The sequence below is a fragment of the Ceratotherium simum genome, unplaced genomic scaffold (genome assembly GCF_057802395.1).
Source record: "Ceratotherium simum simum isolate JZ-2026a unplaced genomic scaffold, ASM5780239v1 HiC_scaffold_43, whole genome shotgun sequence".
NCBI classification, from domain to species: domain Eukaryota; kingdom Metazoa; phylum Chordata; class Mammalia; order Perissodactyla; family Rhinocerotidae; genus Ceratotherium; species Ceratotherium simum.
Genome location: NW_028261259.1, coordinates 3,214,876 through 3,231,186, shown reverse-complemented (window position 1 = coordinate 3,231,186; position 16,311 = coordinate 3,214,876). Strand labels below are relative to the sequence as shown.

General features: G+C 38.0%; 1 protein-coding gene and 1 long non-coding RNA gene across 2 annotated transcripts in view; one reads left to right on the top strand and one right to left on the bottom strand.

The window, feature by feature from the left end:
• LOC147911407 (uncharacterized) overlaps window positions 1-16,311 on the top strand; it is a 219,398-nt gene that overhangs the window by 181,382 nt on the left and 21,705 nt on the right. The gene's annotated exons all lie outside the window — the stretch shown is intronic.
• Window positions 4,145-5,128, bottom strand: LOC147911408 (olfactory receptor 5M5-like). Its single transcript, XM_087428117.1, is given in 1 exon segment — window positions 4,145-5,128. A coding segment is annotated over 1 exon segment (984 nt).

Genomic DNA, 16,311 nt, shown 5'->3' with positions numbered 1-16,311 from the left:
TTTTTTCTTTGACCAATCTATATACATATTTTAAACCAAATTCTTATAATTAATGTAGATTTAAAATGTTTCAATTTCTTTTTGTGTGTGTGAGGAAGATCAGCCCTGAGCTAACATCTGATGCCAATCCTCCTCTTTTTTGCCGAGGAAGATTGACCCTGGGCTAACATCCATGCCCATCTTCCTCTACTTTATATGGGACGCCACCACAGCATGGCTTGACAAGCGGTGCGTCGGTGCGTGCCCGGGATCAGAACCTACAAACTCCGGGCCGACGAAGCTATGCCACCGGGCAGGTCCCCTAAATGTTTCAATTTCTCGTAGAGAAATTCCATCTTTGTTATTTTTGCTTTTCAAATTTACATTAGGAGAATGAAAATCAGGTGCTTTTAGCTACCTGATATTTTTAACCCAGAAATTATGCATACAATAGTTCAATTTAGAAGAATATGCACACATATACAATATCATATGTGGCGACACATACAACACATACCCATAGTAAATTATGTGAAAAATGTGGAAAAATATTTTAGTATTAATTGTATTGTTATAGCTTGGTCCCCAGATCCGATGGGGAGATGTATGGCACGGAGGCCACAGAGAGGACTGCTTAGGGCTGAAAGGTTACAGGTGAGTTAAGTATTTTTACTAGAAAGGTGGAGAGGTGATGGTGGCCTATAAATGAGGAGAAAAGCATACAACTTTGGCACATTAATGCTGTTTATTTATTAACAGTTGTACACATACATTTATTTTTGCACCATCCCAGTGTCCATGATGCAATATAGTTTCCACAAAGATATCTAAATAGAGAATCTTATCTGTATCTGGATTTGCTTTTTGCCAACAACTATCCCCCAAAAGAACTGTCATGTCCACACATAACTCCTCAACTGTGAGTCATTCAATCACTGAAAACAATCCTCAAAAACAATTTGATCAAAATTCAAATAAATATTAAACATTTCAATAATCAGAAGAAAATGTCTCTGAGCTTAATAGCAGACTGAGAAATTCCCAATAGAAAAGTTACTTCATTTTGACCATAAAATAATTTAAAATAAGCAGCTCTAACAATTTGACAAAGATTTTGTCACACATAAGATAAAGTGATAATAATACTAAGATACAGTAAGTTTATAGAAATCATTTGAAGCATTAAACACCAACATATAAATGCATTTCAAAGGCTATGAACTGAAAATTAATAAAAATACAAAAATGCTAAAATTAATGAATAAATTGTTAGTAATCAAAAATATGAATTGAAATATTATTCTGTCTAGTATCTACATTTAAGAGATTTCAAAAAACTGCACTTTTATACATTGATGTTAGAAAAATAAAATTATACAGTTTCTCTGGAAATTCATCTCTCCTTATGTTTTTAAGAGTCAAAAATGTTTGTACAGTTTTACTCAGGCATTCCAATTTTAAAAACGTGCTGAAGGTATAATAAGAAACTTGGGAGATTTTCCTAAGATTTTTTTTATAATTGAGGAAAGGGAAACAAATGATATATTAACACGAGCAGCCCTCATTTTGCGTGGTGCTGGTAAACTGGACCATCTACAGACTGGAAATGTGTCTTTGCTTTCATGGAACTCAGTTTCCATAGCACTGTGCAAAGTGAGGACTCCTGCATTTAATAACCGGTTAAGCATAGGCAGTATGATGGCTGTAAATAACTAGAACCCCTGGAAGGGTGTGTTGGTTGTGACTCTAAGGAGAGTATGACTATTGCGTGACAAATTTTTGCATTAGAATGTTATACACACATTAAAATGAAGAAGTTCTCAGTTAAGACACAGGCAAATTATTTTATACTGCTTTTTATGAAAAAGAAACGGTACAACAATATATACACTATGCTAACTTTGTAAAATACTAGGATTAAGGAAAAGTGAAACTTTATATCTGTGTACCAATTCCCCATGACAAACAATTATTGCTTTTATAATCAAGAAACAAACAAACAACAAAGTGCATATTTCCAATATCATCCAGATCCCAGGATATAAAATTAAAAGATCTTTATTTATTAATGTTAGAATTGGAATATGAAAGTAGGAAAAAGTAGGGATTCAAAACCTGTTCTAGGGGCCAGCCTGGTTGTGTAAGCGGTTAAGTGCGCGTACTCGGCTTTGGTGGCGCGGTGTTGGCAGGCTCGGATCCCAGGTGCCCACCGACACACTGCTTGTCAAGCCATGCTGTGGCGGCGTCCAATTAAAGTAGAGGAAGATGGGCACGGATGTTAGCCCAGGGCCAATCTTCCTCAGCAAAAAGAGGAGGATTGGCAACAGATGTTAGCTCAGGGTTGATCTTCCCCACACACAAAAAAATCTGTTCTATAACAGTATTGAATAGGATGATCATCCAGTTTTCTTCTAATTACAACTTCTATTATTTGTCTCCCGAAAATTATTGTGCTTCTGAATAGGTTGAGATGTTCAATAGTAAACAAAGCTGTACTTAACTTTTTGTTAGGAATGAGGCATGGTGTACGTGAATATCTCTATCTACTGCTTTTAAATCTGGAAACCTAATTATTGCTTTACTCAGGAAGTTTCCATCTCAAAAGAAAGTTCCTTCAAATAAAAGCTTTTTTCTTTTTCTTCTCAAACTTAAACATTACCGGGGCCGGCCCCGTGGCTTAGCGGTTAAGTGCGCGCGCTCCGCTGCTGGCGGCCCGGGTTCGGATCCCGGGCGCGCACCGACGCACCGCTTCTCCGGCCACGCTGAGGCCGCGTCCCACATGCAGCAACTAGAAGGATGTGCAGCTGTGACATGCAGCTATCTGCTGGGGCTTTGGGGGGAGAATAAATAAATAAATAAAATCTTTAAAAAAAAAAAAAACTTAAACATTACCATCATAGTAGCTAGCATACTATGAAATTGAGAAAAAGTAAAATAAATTAATGTTAAGTTCTAATAAATTATATCTGCTGCATAAATGTTTTCTGTACTGAATTTACATCTACTATATTCACACATACACACACTCAATTGAATGCTTCCAATGCCTTTGAGGATATAGGGAAACTAGGGTACTCTTTTGCTGGCGGTGATTTCACACATTGCTACATGCAAAAATAAAGAAATATAAAAATAAGTAAGAACAAATCTCTGGAAATCTATCTTAATACAATAACTGATCAGAAGTAATGACTTATGTGCATAAAGATTTTCCTAAAGAGGGAAAAATAAACACTCTCCTAAATATTAAGGTAGTGATGTACTAAAATGTTTCACATCAATGTTGTTATATCATGCTCTTAAATAAAGACCAGTTTCAAAGAGTATCAAACAATCTAGAATATGCTTATTCTACTATTTAGTTGTAAAACACTGAAAACAAATTCATTCATAGTAGAATAGTGGTTATTTTAAAACAGTTTGTGAGTAGACACAAAATGAAAGGTAACATATAATATTATAGAAAAATAATTGTTAATATTGTAGGAACAAAATGATATAAACCTCTTATGTAAGACATGAAAATTCTAAATCAGGAATGGTTATCTCCCATTAATAAAGGTATCAGTTTTGATTAAAGGAAACTAATGAAACAAATCCTTGGGTTATTAAAATGTAAAATATCAGGTTCTTTGTTGAAAAAATTAAACACATGTTTTTATATTCAAGAGAAGTAGACATAAAAATATGCCAAAAATGTATTGAGACCAAACATCCAAAATTAGAGATATGAGATTTTTTGAGAAGATAATCAGCTTTCATTAAAGGAAACTCTGTAATATATTGTACAAAAGTAAGTCATTTTCATATCGAGGAAATATATTGTAAAGCACTTTCTTTGCTGACAAGATGGCTCAGGGATGCTCAACACTGATGACCTAGGAAGTGAAAGGAAGAATTTATCTGCTAAATAACCAAGTGGAAATGAGTTCTTGAATGAGACTGAAAACATGACCCTGCATTATTACAAACAACTGACTTCCACTCTTGTGTTTCCTATCAATCATCATTTCCAATTTCTTTTCCATTCATTTTTTCCATTAGACTCTCAATTGATGCCAAGCTATGCGTACATAAAGAACATCATTCTTATTCCAGAGAAGTGCATTCAGGCACCACCAACAAGGGATACTTTTGATTGTTTTTGAGATTCTTTTTTTAGTATTCATTGGGAGAGTGTCAAAATGGAACTTTTCTCCATTATACCAAGGTTTCTCATAAACACTCTTCTCAAAGCCTGTTTCACATCCTTGTTCCTCAGGGTGTAGATAAATGGATTCAGCATGGGACTCACAAAAATGCAAAGCATGGCCACAATTTTCCCTTGTTCAACAGACTGCTGATTTGCTGGTCTCAGATACATGTAGAATAGGGACCCATAGAACATAGTGACAGCCGTCAGGTGGGAGCCACAGGTGGAGAAGGCTTTGCGCTGCCCTTCACTGGAATGGATCCTCATAATGGTGATGAAAATGAAAACATAAGAGACGACGATGATGAGTAGGGAACCTGTGAGGTTAATCCCTGCAGACACAAATAGGGATGTTTGCTTTATGTAAGTGTCAGAACATGTCAACATTAAGAGGGGAGGGTCAGCACAGTAGAAATGGTGGATAGTGTTGGGTCCACACAAGGACAAGCGAGAGGTCAATATCACCGGCATTGTGCCCACCATAGAACCCCAGAGGTAGGGGAAAGTGACCAGGCAGATGCAAAGTGGCCTGGACCTTCTGCTGCTGTAATACAGGGGACCGCAGATCGCCATGTACCTGTCATAGGCCATGGCACCAAGCATGTAATATTCAGTAAGGAGCAGAGTCACAAAAACAAAACATTGGATCAGACACCCCACGTAGGAAATAGTTTTCTTCTCAGATAGGAAATGAGCAAGCATCTGAGGAAAGACATTAGTGGAATAAAAAATATCCACTCATGTTAAATGGGTGAGGAAAAAGTACATGGGGGTTTGCAGCCCGGGAGTAATTCTGATTAATAAAATCAATCCAAAGTTCCCTGTCACGGTGACGAGATAAATCAGGAGAAACACCACAAAAAGGATGGGCTGCAGCTCTCGTCGGCTTGTCAGTCCCAGAAGAATGAAGTCAGTTGTCTCAGTGCCATTGCATTGGGGAACTTTTTCTATCTTCATATTCTCTAATAAAAGAAGATAATTGTTCAGGTATAAAGAGAGAAATAAATTGCATGCAATCCAAGAATAGACAAGATAAATGTACCCTAAAACATACTGGTTTTGAAAAGAGAGGTTTAAATAGGTTACTATTTCCCTCAGAGATGGAAGACTGTCAAGAGATGCCTTCAGGTGGCTGGTGGTGCTGATTCAAGTGGACACTGTAGTGGAAAACATATTTTGCAATTCATGCACCATGCTTTGCTGGCTGCTGTGCAACCCCCACCTTAACTTGGCTGGCACACACAGAATTTGTCTTAGCTCACTGGTGTCCCTAAATAGGCTATGGGGTCAGAACCCCTGATCCTCAAACATGGCTACCACTGCCGTGGATCACGGCATAAACTGTTGATCGGGGAACAGGGAGAATGGATGACTCTCTGTAGACTGGTTCCATCACTGTCAGCAGAGGCAAACCTTCTGTAACTGGAGCAGCATATAATTCTTGAGAGCCTATTGTGTGTTTATTCAGGTTCAGTTTCTACCTCATTTCTTACTTTCTGACAGCAGTGAACCTCTCCTGGTCCCTTGGAGTTCTGTCCGTCCCGTCTCCTTTGTTCTAAATCAACACCCGGTATCTGGATTGTTTCTTCACTTAATATGCCCTTTCCTCTTGGTAATCTCTGTTTATTGTACAGTGTCCCAATTTATTTTATATCTCATACATATTTAATATTACTATTTCAATTTATCTCATACCTTTGACTTCACATCCTTAATCTAAACTACCAGGAGGTCTTGTTTTCTCCACCTTCAAAATATTGCACGTTGCATCTTAAAAGAGCTTGTCAGCATTTCCTCTGCTACCAGTCGGATCTAAGACAAAATTATCTCTTGCCAAAGCTACTACAGTGATCTTCCTTCTTCCACAGGTGAAATCCTCTATCTCCCAATGCAAGCCAGTGGTCTTTATAAACATAAATGACATCGTGTTACTGACTTGGTGAAATGGTCCAAGATTTTCCATCATACTTGGGCCGAAATCTAAACTTTCTAAGAAACATGGCAGAGCCTAAAGGACTTAGTGATTCTGTCCCATCTACCTCTCCAAACTCTTTGACCACTTTCTCTTCAGTACTTCTTCTCCTGCCACATTAACCTTATAACTGTTTCTTGAACATGCTGAGCATATTCCCACCTGAGGGCCTTTGCACAAACTGTTCCCTCTGCTTAGAATGTTCTTCCCTCAGATCTTTGAGTGACTCATTTCATTACTTCATTTAGATCTCTCTTGTAATGACACCTCCTCTGAAAAGCATTGCCCAGCCATTTGTCTAAGTTAGCTTCATTCCAAATAGCTTGTTAATCATGCACCATGATCTGTTTTTCTCGTATCATTTATCAATTCTAAAATTATTATTTACACAAATAATTTATATTTTCATATTTTTTGTCTGTTGCCTCCATCAGAATTTATACACATGAGAGCAGGAAATTTATTTGTGCCATATCCCCAGACCTTTGGAACTTGGACAGGTGCCTGAATCACAGGCGACACGCAGTATCCATTAGTTGAATAAATAAATCAATGAGGTAGATTTGCCAACTCACATCAGTTGATTTTTCATGGTATGTAGATTTCTTACCTCCTTAATGTTACTAGTGGAGATTGAGTTAGTACAAGACACTCCAGCTGCCATGTAAACAATGTACAGGAGGGAGCACCGTTGGGGGTTCATTTAATAACACAAGCTAGTGAAAATGGTGCCTGACCAAAACCTTGATAACTGACATTTATAACTTGCAGGTTAGACTGTTGGAAACAGGTGGAAATTTACTGGAGACTGAAAAAAATGAGTTACCTTTAATTACTACAGCAAATTTTGCAAGGCCAGGAGGACATAGAAAGTTCACACCTTTCAAAAATAACTGTGGTGCTTTATTAAATCATACATTCACAAATCTAACACAAATCTAAAACACTTAACAGGTTTTCAACTCTGGCTTAACATTAAGTTCAGGTGTGGGAGTTTTAAAAACACTGACATTTGGGTCCCAGGTGAGGCACACACATTGGTACATTTTAACAAGCTTTCTACATCATTTTAATGCACAGCCAGGATGAAGCACTGAGTGAGATCATCGGAACAACGTGTTTAAACCAAAGAAAAGAGTTAGTATCACATGGTTTTACCCTCTGATCATTTACACCTTCCCCTTATGGTGGATTCTGAGGTATTGCAACAAAGTACCCTTCAGTATAGAACTTCCTGTCATTAATGTACACAAAATTTTTCTCCATTGGTTTGAAGAAGGAAATACCCTAGCCCCTAACTTTAGCTCTTATAGTACTCTGTTGTTTTAGGAAGCTTGAAAAGAGAGAATCTTTCTGAGAATCTCCATGATCTTATCTCAAAGTCTTCTTGCACTCAAGAAATGGAAGGAAAAGGAAGTAAATTTTCTCATTAAGGATCATGTCATTCTATTATTTATTACACATAGTCCAGGGTTTAATTTCTGGGATTCATATGGAGAAACACCAGTTGTGAAAGTAGATTTAGTATAGTTATATTTCAAGTTATAAGCTGAAGTGTGGGAGTGGAGAACAACTTGTGTCTCATCGTTCTCACTAAAATATTCAGAGTTTTAAGAACACTGGTGCAGATCATTTGTGTTGAATGGTGTCTGAGAATGTTTCAGTCCCATCTCACATAGCATAGCCCACAATGCCATGGACTTCCACTAGACGGATACCTTCCAAATTGTTAAGATACCTTCTTCATTCAGTGCTTCTCTCTCATTCCAAGTGGAAAGTGAGTGAGAAAATGAAAGGAATAAGGATATCCCAAAAGAAGATGTTCATTAAATGTATAAGTCAAATAACAGAATTATTGAAAAGAGCTACAATTATGCTTACTGTAGGAAAGAACTAAAGATCTATCTTCAATGCAGGGGAAAGAAACCTAAAAATCTTTAAGCCCTATGCAATCTTTCCTGAGAACTTAGGCCAAATGGGATGGTTAAGTTGAAAGGTCAATAAAATCCATAAAAATGTTGGGAAAAGACACAAACATATTAGAGAAAACTGTATTCCCTTTGAACTAAGCATCGTAAACTTGTTTTGGTCATCCTGGATATAGCAACGCCATCACATTTCAGCACAAAAGTGAACTGGAAAAACCTGAGAGAAGCCCTTCAGTTGAAGAAGGAAAAGTATTCACATTTACTTTTTTTTTTCTTTTCACCTTTAAACTTACACTCATTTAGCAAAATCTCTTTAAACTTTTAATAATAAGTGTGGGAAATTATTCAAAGCATATGGAGTGGGAGTATATTTTCTTGTGTCAATCTCTAAGGCTCTAGAATTGGAGGAGAAATACGAGTAAAAAGGGAAGTATGATGTATGGACTTTCTGAATTCCAACAATTGGCTAAAGCTCACCGTAGAAGCCTACTCTAAATCTTTGCTGTATTGTGAAATGGATCTGTAACTAAGGCCAGGGATGCTATGGCGCAAGGCCTGCCTGACCTCCTAATATATCACAAGTCACCTGCTATCTTTGCCAGAAAGAGTCTGCAATCTGTCTGCCTATGATTTTGTCTTAATGTGGCAGTTCTTAGGGTCACTACTTATTCTATTTTTGTTCAAAAGAGGAAATAATAAGAAATCAAACAATATTTCTTAGAATTATTGACTTTCAGAACTATCAGACTTACCTGTGGAGGGATAGTGATTTCTTAGCCTCCTCAAAGTTCCCCAAAGTAGAAGGATTTATAGCTGAATGGCTAACTTTGTGAGACTCATCCCTGAAGCATTCATCAAGAAGTCACCTTTGGGACATCATTGCAACTGACGCTGGAGGTGTTTTAATAGTCACATCTTAATGGATGGGATCCTAATTTATGGGTGAATCATTAGATGCACACAGTGTCTGTTGGTAAATGCAAAGACACATAGTAGTGGTTTTGATATAGGGATCAAGTCTAGGGCAGATATAAAGTATTCCATTCTTTATAATGAAAAGATCTTTGCCATGACTCTGCTCATCATATCCTCAGCTGGAATAGTCTTTCCCTCTTCTGAATGCCTGTGGGGGTTTTCTTTGCCTGTCTTGTGGTACTTGACTCCTTTTATAAATCTATTTCTTTTACAGGATGGTAAGTGCTCTTAGGGCAGAATAAGTGTCATTTCATTTGATACCCCCCTGTAGTCATCGGTATAAAATTTTGGATGCCCAGTTAATATTTAGTGAATAAAGAATTCAATGTTATTGAATGAATAACTAAACAGTGATGCTAGGCAGAGGGTTGTGAATTAGTGGTCTTTCATGTAAACAGTAATTTATCTCATTTTCACTAGTAATCTAAGATCACTTCTCATGAATTAAATTCCAAGTGGCAGGGAATCAGTTTTTAGACTCTCATATCTAATTGAAATGTTAGTTTAAATGAAATTATTTTAAATAGATTTATTAGCATGGACTGCTTATACAAAGCTATGTTTAGTTTATGGTTCTTGATGTACATTATCTACCTTAATATTTTCTCTTTGTTTCTTATCTACATTAGTATTTGAAATCAGAGTAAAATCCTAGTACTTTTGGGCCAGGTTCATAGTAACACTATTATTATAAATCACCACAAAGATCATATAGTACTGTTACACCTTTCTTATGATTAAGCCAATCTTCCTCTTCTGAACTCCATCCACCATTAATGCGTGACACACACAAAAAATGTAGATTATGACAGAGAGAGAGAGTAAAGAGCCCAAAGCCTCAACTTTTGGCCTACTAGTGAGTAGATAGAAAAAAGTAAAAGAAAATTTAAGGCCTTAGGAGATCTCTCTGAGATAGGCTGCCCCAATCTCCTTGCTGTAGGCTTTAGCTCTGAATCAGTTTGTTGGGTAGCCACAGTAAAGTCAACGTAAGCATTTAAGCATTTAATAAAGTTCATCTTACTTAAGCCTTCCCACTTGGACTTGAGTTAATACCCCCACAGTTTCTTTAGTGTCCTTGTGGCGTGGATCATACCCAAATTTCCAAATTTCCAGCATATCCCTAACGTGGAATTATGAAAATAGCTAAAATTTGATGACTGGGACGTGTTGCACCAGTGAAGCTGAGTACTGCACAGCAGACTTCCCAGGCCAATTGTGAATGAATGTGAAGGGCAGACATCAGGGGGTCTGTAGTTCCCACAAGAACCAAAGTGCAGCTGGGTCAGCAGGGAAGACGAGCAGGCTGTGTCCAGCCAAGAGCAAGTGATGACCCCAAGCTGCACTCGTCATGGTGGCGAAAGCAGTGCAAACACCACCAAGCAGCTCAGAGAGAAGCACAAAGATTACGCACGCAGATCAAAGCCCCCCTTCCCCAGGGATGGGAGGCCTCATTAAGCTATAAAAGGAGAAAAAGGATTACACCGTGGAGGACTGGGCGTCTGCCTAAAGAGAAAGAACAATCAAGAGAGTTATTTAAATTATTGACTGTTCTGAGTCCAAAGCCACTCTTTAAAAGAAAGCCACACGTCACAAATCCGTGTGATATGTAATTATATCTTGACATAAGGACCCAGGCCATAGGCTAATTAAAGGTATTTTGTCATTACATTTTTTTCTGAAAAGACAAAAGAGAAACAAGCACAATATTTATTACCAGTTGCCATGAACATGCAAAGAATAAATAAAAGCATTTGTCAGATGGGCAAAAATCTTGCTAGTTAAAAAAAAATAAAACAAACTTATATGCACTCTTTATTTTTCATTCTGAAAAAATGTCTTTCTGCCTAGTTGGTTAATTGAGATGGGTGAAGATTCTACTATGATGGTGGCCAGCTGGGCAGGAAAAACATTTTTCAGAATGCAAGAAGTGCATATAAATTTGTTTTATTTTTTTAATAACATTTTGCCCATCTGACAAATGCTGTATTCTGTAACAATAATAAATATGTGCTTGACTACTCTTTGTCTTTCGAAAAATGTAATGACAAGCCTACTGCTAATCAACTTATGAAGTCTGCTAGTATCTATAATGCAGATATAATTACATATCAGCACAGTTGTAACATTATTTTTCTTTTAAATGGCTTTGAACTCCAGAACCCAGGATCAATAATTTAAAATAACTCTCTTATTCTTTTCCCTAACGGGCAGTCTATTGGCCTCCCCATCCTGAAGAGACTTGATCTGCGTGCGCTATCTTTATTAATTCTTACTTCTACGAGCTGCATTGTGTTTGCCGCCTGGCCTGAGTGCAGCAGGTCGCTCAAAGCATTCTTTATTTGGACGCAGCCTACTGTTGGTGAATTTGATCATCTGCCCTCACGCATTCATTCACAGTGGCGCAGGATGCACAACATTACTTATTGCTCGAAACCGCTGGTACTACACCAGTCTGAGGCTATAAATCAGTAACTCAGCTCATTTCGGATTTGCGTTTAAAGTCATACTTGGGATTTGGAGATTGGGTATGATCAGCCTGGGTACGCTGAAAGGCTGTGGTGACCAGCTCGAGTCGGAAGATGCTTAGATGCTGCGTTGAGCTTTGCTGTGGCTGCTAACAGGCTGAAGCGGTCAGAGCTAGAAGAGCTACGGCAAGGGAGTTGGAGCATTTATCTCAGAGAAGTCTCTTTAGACTAGCTAGGTACCTATTTTTGCTGCTATAATCTATCACTAAGTAGACCAGAAGTTTAATTTGGGCTCTTTATCTCTCTCTGTCATAATCTACATTTTTTTGTGATATTATCAGCGCATTGCGTGGATGGAAGTTCAGAAGAGGGGTGTAATCAGCAGAAAGGTGTAACTTTAGTACCTTATGATCTTTGTATTGATTTATAATAATAGTGTTACTATGAATGGCTAGAAAGTGCTAGGATTTTACTACTGATTTCAAATACTAATGTAGATAAGAAGACAAAGAATATAAAGGTTGAGATAATGCTGCATCAAGAAGCCATGGAAAACTAAACATGGCTTTGTATAGGCAGTCCATGCTAATCCATCTATATTGAAATAAATTTCATTTAAAACTTTAACATTTTCAATTAGATATGAGAGTCTAAAAGCTGATTCCTGCCACTTATGAGTTTGAATTCATGAGTGATCTTAGTACTGTAGTGAATGAAGATAGGTACCCACTGTTTGCATGAAAGACCGCTAATTCACTGGCCACTGCGCTAGTATCCTTATTTGAAGTTATTTCATTCATTCCAACAGTGAATTCTTTTATTCCGCACTGAAATAATAGCTGGAGCATCCAAAACACATACCATGTGATGACTAATCAGGGGGTATCGAAATGAGTGACATATTCTGCCTTTAAGCGCTTGCCATCCTGTAAAAGAAATAGATTTATAAAGCAGGAGTCAGAATACCTGGAAGGGACAGTGAAAACCGCGGAGCATTCGGAAGAGGAAAGACTATTCCAGCTGAGGATATGATGAGCGGAATCATGGCAAGATCTTTCATTATAAAGTGGAATGCTTTATATCTGCTACAGAACATGATCCTATATCAAGAGCCGCTGCTTTATATTCGTCTTTGCATTTACGCAACAGACACTGTATGCGTCTATGATTCGCCCATAAGTTAAGATCCCATCCGATGGATGTGACCTATTAACGCACCTCCAGCGTCAGTTAATACGATCTCACAGAATGACTACTTGATGAATCTTCGAGGGAGTGAGTCTCGCAAAGTTAACCGATTCTTATGAGATCCTTCTGCTTTGGGGAACTTTGAGGAAGATAAGAATCGCTAATCAATCTCTCCCGCGAATAAATGCTGATAGTTCTGCAAGTCGATGAGTTCTAAGAGTATTGTTTTGATTTCTTATTATTTCACTCTTTTTGAAGGCAAGAAATAGGGTGAAATAGTGACCTACAGAACTAACCGCATTAAGATAAGAAGTCATGGGCCGAACTGAATTGAATCTCTTTCTGGCAAGACTAACTTGGGTGATTTTGATATTACCAGGAGTCAGGAACAGAAGCGCTTGCCATAGCATACATGGCGCAGTTACGAATCCGATTCGCAATGCAGCAAAGATTTAGAGTAGACTACGCGTGAGCTTTAGCCAATTGTTGGAATTCGGAAAGTCAGCTACGTCATGCTTCGCTTTTTACTAAAATGTTTCTCACTCATTCTAGGCAGCGGAAGAGATTGGCACAAGACAATACTGCTCCCCACTCCATATGCTTTGAATAATTTCCCCTCACTTATTACAAAAGTTTAAAAGAAATTTTACTAAATGAGTGTAAGTTTAATGGACTAAAGGAAAGAAAAAAAGTATAATGTGGTAATACTCTTTCGCTTCTTCAACTGAAGAGCTTCTCTCAGATTTCAAGTTCACTTTTTAACTGAAATGTGATGGCATAGCACTATCCAGATGGTAAGACAAGAGCTAGTTTGCGAACTGAATTCCAGAGGGAATGCAAATTTTGCTCTAAGTATGTTCCATGTGTCTTTCTAACGATTTATGGATTTTATTGACCTTTCAACTTAACCATCCACTACAATACCTAAGTTCTCAGGAAAGATTGCATAGGAACGCAAAAGATACGAGTTTCTTTCACCTGCGTTGAAGATAGATCTTTAGTTCTTTAACCTACCATTAAGCATAATTGAAATAATCTTTTCAATGAATTTCTGTTGATTTGACACTATGCGATTTAATAGACGATCTTCCACTTTGGGTTATCGCTATTCAAACTTTCATTTTTCTCACTCGCTCCGCTTAGAACTGAGAGGCGCTGATGAAGAATTTATCTTGACGATTTGGAAGTGTCAAAAATCTGAAGTGGAAGTCCCATGGCATTTAATGAACATGCTATGTGGATAAGGACTGAAACATTCTATGACGCCATTCTGAATACACAGGAAATGATCTGCGCCGATGAACTGTAAAGGCTTCTGAATAATATTTTAGTGAGCGCGATGAGGTTTGCAAGTTCGATGCTCCCTTCCCCACGCTCGAAGCACTATAAGCTTGAAATACCTGGCTATACTGGAAATCTTCTGGCACTGAATGATGCTTTCTCTCATATGAATCCCAGAAGTTAAACCCACAGATTATATTGTAATGAAATAATAAGAGATGAGCATGATCCTTAACTGTGAGAATTTACTTCCGCTTTCGCTCCGTTTCTTGAGTGCGACACTAGATCTAAGATCATAGGAGATTCTTGAAAGATGCTCTCTTTTCGAAACTCTAAGGAAACGGCAGAGTATTATAAGAGCAAGGATGGGGGCTTTAAGGTATTTCGCTCTTCCAAACCAAATGGAAGAAATTTTTGTGTACATTAATGATTTCTATATGCTGAAGGGTACCTGACCTGCGTACCCCTGAATCCACCGCTAAGGGAAGTCATTGCAGATGATCGGAAGTAAAACTGCATGTGATAATAACAACTTTGGATTTTAAACACGTTGTTCAATGATCTCACTTTTCGAATGCTTCGTCCTGGCTGTACAGTAAAATGATGTGAAAACTGTTAAAATGTAATGCCGGTATGTGTGCGCCTCACCTGGGAGTTAAGGCTGGCAGTGTTTCCTCCCGCACCTGAGCTTAATGTTAAGCCAGAGTTGAAAACCTGTTAAATTGTTTTTAGATTTGTGTTAAATTTATTGATAACAATGATTTAATAAAGCACGCCACGGTATTTTTTGAAAGGTGTGAGACTTTCTATGTCCTCCTGGCCTGCTACAAAATTTGCTGTAGAAAGTAATAATAAAGGTAACTCGGCCTTTTTTCAGTCTCCAGTAAATTTCCGCCTGTTAACCAGCAGTCTAACCTGCGAGTTATAGATATCGGTGTCAAGATTTCAGTCGAGGCACCATTTTCACTTTGAAAACATGTGAGCCACAACAAATGAACTGGTGCTCCCTTCTATTGCATTCATTTACATGGCGGCTGGAGTGTACTAACTCAATCTCCACTGAAACTAACATTAAGGAGATAAGAAGATCTGTATGCCATGAGGAAATCGGCTGATTAATGAGTTGGCAAATCTACACTCATTGATTTATTTATTCAGCTAATGGATACTGTATAAGCCTATGGTGATTCAGACACCTAATCCAAATTTAGAAGTATCTGGGGATATGGCACAAAGTAAGATTTCACCTGCATCTCATAATGTATGAAATTCATTGAAGGCAACAGACACGAAATATGAGAAATACTCGTAATTTATTATGATGGCAATTTTAGAGATTGATAAATGATGTGAGGAAGAACTGGATAAATTGGTGCATGATGGCAAACTATTTGGAGATGTGGCTAACGGACCGAAATCCAGCTGAATATCTTTCGGAGGAGGTGTCAACTCGTACAAGAGATCTGGAAATGAAGTGAAATGAGTCACTTCTGAAAGATCCTGAGCAAGGGCATTCAGGGGCTGAGGAACAGTTTGTGCAAAGACTTCAGTGAAGGAATGTCTTCAGCATGTTGGAAACAGTTATAAGGTATTAATGTGGCAGGAAGAAGAACGCTGAAGAGAATTGGTCAAAGAGATTTGGAGAGCTAGATGGGGACGGGGATCGCTAAGTCACGGATGAAGCTCTACTTACATGTTTCTTAGAAGGTTGCGATTTCGGCTTAGTACTGATGGAAAATCTTGGACCATTTCACCAAGTCAGCTCATTTGCACGATGTCATTTATGCTTTATAAAGACCACTGGCTTGCATTGGGACCAGGAAGATATCACCTGTGGAAGAAGGAAGATCACTGTAATAACTTTGGCAAGAGATAATTTTGTCTTAGATCGACAGCAGCAGAGAATCCTCCTATCTCCCAATGCAGAAGCCAGTAGTCTTTATAAACATAAATGACATCATTCATTTGCTGGCCCAGTGAAATGGTCAAGATTTTCCATCATACTTGGGTGAAATCTAAACTTTCTAAGAGCATGTGAGCCTACAAGGACTCAGTGATTCTGTCCCATCTATCTCCAAACTCTTTGACCACTTTCTCTTCAGTGCCTTCTCCTGCCACATTAACCTTATAACTGTTTTTCTTGAACATGCTGAGCATATTCCCACCTGAGGGGCCTTTGCACGAACTGTTCCCTCTGCTTAGAGATATTTCTTCCCTCAGATCTTTGAGGTGACTCATTTCATTTACTTCATTTTAGATCTCTCTTCTAATGACACCTCCTCTAGAAAAGCATTGCCCAGCCATTTGTCTAGAATTAGCTTCATTCCAAAT